Source organism: Eucalyptus grandis, chromosome 5, assembly GCF_016545825.1.
Source record: "Eucalyptus grandis isolate ANBG69807.140 chromosome 5, ASM1654582v1, whole genome shotgun sequence".
NCBI classification, from domain to species: Eukaryota; Viridiplantae; Streptophyta; class Magnoliopsida; order Myrtales; family Myrtaceae; genus Eucalyptus; species Eucalyptus grandis.
Window position 1 is genome coordinate 28,354,597 of NC_052616.1, and position 4,067 is coordinate 28,358,663.

Genomic DNA, 4,067 nt, shown 5'->3' on the forward strand with positions numbered 1-4,067 from the left:
TGATAAAAGTACATTAAGTTTATGATTTTTTTGACAATTTTCCCTAGAGTTTGGGAAGATCCTAGGATTTGCAGATGCTACAAGCTAGTGCACTACCCTCCCTCCCACTCCTTAGTAGGGTATGGGAAATTTGACATGCTACAAAAAGACATGATGCTTTGTCCACAACAAGCGACATTCTTTGCCTCGGCTATTTCAATCAACACATCATTTAGGTGATCCAATTGGATTATATATTTTGCCTTCTCTATCAACTCATCCTTATGGCCTCTTTAGGGATTCCAACACCTCATCCTTACCATCCAACACATTCATCAAACCATGAGTTTTTAATAAGGCACACATCTCTATGCTTCGCAATCCAAAGTTATTTCCCTTGTTGAACTTCTAAATTTCAACCGCTCCAGACATAATTGCAATGATAAAATCTCCAAATAGTTATTTTGACAAGCAAAAACTCAAAATCAACTCCAAAAACATTAGTTCATGCTTTGATACCAATTATTGTGAAATGGCAATGGACCTAATGGATCTAGCAATTAAATACCAAATGTTAGATGACAAAACTACTAGAGAAATCAACAAGAAACGACAAAAAATATTGGAGATTTACATGTTTGTTTAGAGACGTCAATACTTACTGCACGACGAGAGCAAGCCATAAAGAATGAACAATCAAACAAAGAGATATGAAGTAACAAACAATGAACTGCTCAATTGCTAATATTGTTTCCTAAAATCTAATATACCAATCCTCATAAGTTCTCGTGTTTCTTTGAGGGATAAGTATATTGAAAGTCCTAAACTTGTTAACAAAGTGCAATTTAGTTCTAAAACTTATCACGAAAGTGTCGAGCCCTAAAACTTTAAAAAATTGCAATCACATATTAAAACTTGTCAAATTAATCAAATCAAGTCTTTTTATTAATAGCATTTTTTGAAAGTTTTAAAACTTGATTACATTTTCATGACAAGTTTTACGACTTGATTGCAATTTTTGAAAGTTTTGAAATTCGATTGCACTTTTATGACAATTTTTAAGATTTAATTGTACTTTTTGAAAGTTTTAGAAATTGTACTTTCATAATAAATTTTAAGATTTCTAGTGCACTTATCATCTTCTCTGACAAAGTTTTGCTAGGAATCCCTAGGAGAAACCTTGCTCGGTGGTGTTCCTCTTCGAAGCAAAATAAGTATGGACAACTTTTTGAAAAAGGAGTGCTTTTTAGGGTTGGCGTGACAACTGGGCTTTTACTTCGAATGCGCCATGTGCTAGTTTCCAATATGGCTTTTCCAGGCCAGTGCGCGAGTGCCTGGCCATGTGTCACTGGGCGTTCGGTTGGGGCTGGTGAGTCGACCGACGCATGCCTAGTAGCTAAATGTTACCGGGCTTGTTCAGTGGGCTTTCGGGGCTTAGTCGACCGATGCATGCCCAGTATCGTTTTAATGTTTTTCCAACTTGTCCAAGCATGTCATCGACTTATCTCTGGAATCCCTTGCAAACTCTGATTTGGCAAGAAATTGAACCATAAAACAACAATACGTAATTGTGATTCCTAGGGGAAAATGGCCTTAAAAAGTTTCCATACACGTCGTGGTGTCTAAAATCATTTAGTTTAGCTTTTGATCATAAATCAATATTGACTATATTGGGTTTGCCTGGAAATGACTATTTTAGCTTTTGATCATAAATTAAGAATTGCCCTCCTTTCTATGCTTCCAATCTAATGATTCCGCTCTCTATCAAATGCCCCATGATTTTTTTTTTTTTTTGATGTCACGGTGAAATATGGATGATGGACAACATCCGATGGTGCATAAGCTAGGCTATAATATATGAAATCTCATTTTCCAAAAATTGGAATCTGAAATATGAGTAGGCCACTACTGGAGGATGTGAATTGCGATTTACCTTAAAAGGTACTAACCCCTTCGCCAATCCAGTAGAGCATCGGCTTCTACATATCAAGACAAAGTTTACATATTTCTAGTACAAATACATCCATCAAGAGGTGACTTATCCAAGCACCACTCCATAACACGCCAACCCACAAACCATTTACACACACCAAAGTGCCTCACAAAAGACCAATCGAACCCACACACAATGCTTTCAAGGGCCAACCCCATCTTCTCTCTCCTCCTCAGTCTGTTGTCCACTTCCCCCTCAGAGAAAGTGGCAATGGTGGGATGCTCTGTTCATGTCTGAAGAAGTTGTCCGGGTCGACCTTGGTCTTCACTTGGACCAACCTATCGAAGTTGTCCTTGAAGTACTTGGCGCCCCAGACAACGGTCTGTATGAAGCTCGTCCCGTTCTTGTTCATGCCCAAGTCGAGGTCCCTATAGTTCACATATGTCTCCCTCGGAAACATGGAAACATACGGGGCCATGTAGCTGTAGAGCCTCCGGATCCAGTTCATGTGCTTGGTGGCATCCTCGCTTTCATCGTTCCAGAGGCTCAGGTACTGGATCATGAAGATGGTGCCCTTGCGGTGTGGGAACGGTGCCGAGGACTCTGAGATCTTGCTCATCATCCCGCCGTACGGTGTCCATATCATCAGCGGGCTGTCCTCCTGTACCAGCCTCATCCACAGCCCCTCCAGGCCGGTCTCTGAGATGGTGTCTCGGACGAAGTCCGACTTCGCCTTGAAAAAGTTCTTGAATGTGGACTTCCCCTTGAGGAGGACCTCAGGCGGCGTCCCGCTTGGGTACCCAGCGATGTACAGGACTGATCTGATCCAACTCATTTCGAAGCAATCGCTCCTCATGAGTCCCAATTCTGGGAAGCTGTCTTCCATCACCTTAAGGAGTCGGTCAGCAGTCCCTAAAAAGAGGGCATTGTACGACGTGCTCACAGTTCGGTTGGCTTTGCCTCCGCCGGCGCTAGCCGCTTGGATGATCACCCTGATGAATAGGTCCTCGTCTAGCGTGTCCACCACTTGTTGCCACCGGTGCAGGAGCTTCGTCGCACCTTGTTCCAAAGTCTTTGTTACCGTGAAGACAGTCACCATCGAGGGGACTGGTACCAACTTTATTTTCCACTCGAGTATTATGCCAAAGCTCGCTCCTCCACCTCCTCTAATGGCCCAGAATAGATCCTCTCCCATCGCCGCCCGGTCCAGAATTCGGCCATTCACATCGACAATCCGAGCATCCAGCACATTATCCACCCCGAGGCCATACTTTCTCATCATAGAACCATATGCCCCACCAGTGATGTGTCCCCCGACACCAAGACTTGTGCATAGACCTGCTGGAAAGCCGTGGATTCGACTCTTCTCAGCAATTCGGTAGTAAACCTCCCCTATCGTGGCCCCCGCCTGAGCCCATGCGGTGTTATCCGCCAGATCGACAGTCACGGAGCGGAGCCTGCTCAAATCCACAATGATGAACGGGGTTAGGGTCTCAGACACGTAGGACAGGCCCTCGTAATCGTGCCCCCCACTCCGGACCCTCAGGTGGATCCCAAGCTGCTTCGAGCAGATAACAGCAGCCTGGACATGGCCTTCGATCAGCGGGGTGAAGATGAATTCGGGCTTCGGCATGGAAGGCACAAGGTAACGGAGATTCTGCGCGGACGATTGAAGCACAGCGCTGAAATTGGAGCTCTTCTGGTTGTAGAAGGTGGAGAGCGGCACAACGAGCTCAGAGTTGAGGTTGAGGCACTGGACGAAATCATCTTGAATGGTGCTCGAAACTGAGATTAGGCACGAATGTGATATGAGAAGCAGTAGGATCAACGAGAGCGCGGAATGAATTGAAGGGGACATTTTTTCCTGGGAGGGTGTGTGTTATTCGGTGGAATGTGCTCAGCAGATGAAGCATCACAAATGGCTTTATACATGCTTATGAGGATTTCAGGCATTTTATGTGGCGTGCCTATGATCGTAACGTGGGATTGAGTTAATGCAAACGTCACGCTAGGGTTCATTCGTGTACACTTGAATTTGGGTCCTACTTCGTCATCGAAACAGAAAAATTTCTTTTATGGTGCCACCGTGGTTCCAACATACAAGGAATTGGCCGGTACCAATCTTTTGAAAATCTTTCACTTTTCAGAGCATTAC

The 4,067-nt window shown here is 44.1% G+C and overlaps 1 protein-coding gene across 1 annotated transcript; it reads right to left on the reverse strand.

The window, feature by feature from the left end:
• Window positions 1-1,811: 1,811 nt before the first annotated feature.
• Window positions 1,812-3,851, reverse strand: LOC104441575 (berberine bridge enzyme-like 13). The gene has a single exon (XM_010054722.3). The coding sequence runs from the start codon at window positions 3,768-3,770 to the stop codon at window positions 2,145-2,147; it is 1,626 nt and encodes a 541-aa protein (XP_010053024.2). The 5' UTR covers window positions 3,771-3,851; the 3' UTR covers window positions 1,812-2,144.
• Between the last annotated feature and the right edge of the window lie 216 nt (window positions 3,852-4,067).

Bases quoted from the DNA above. Each gene is read 5' to 3' on its own strand.
- LOC104441575 (XM_010054722.3), bottom strand. From the start codon at position 3,770: ATGTCCCCTTCAATTCATTCCGCGCTCTCGTTGATCCTACTGCTTCTC.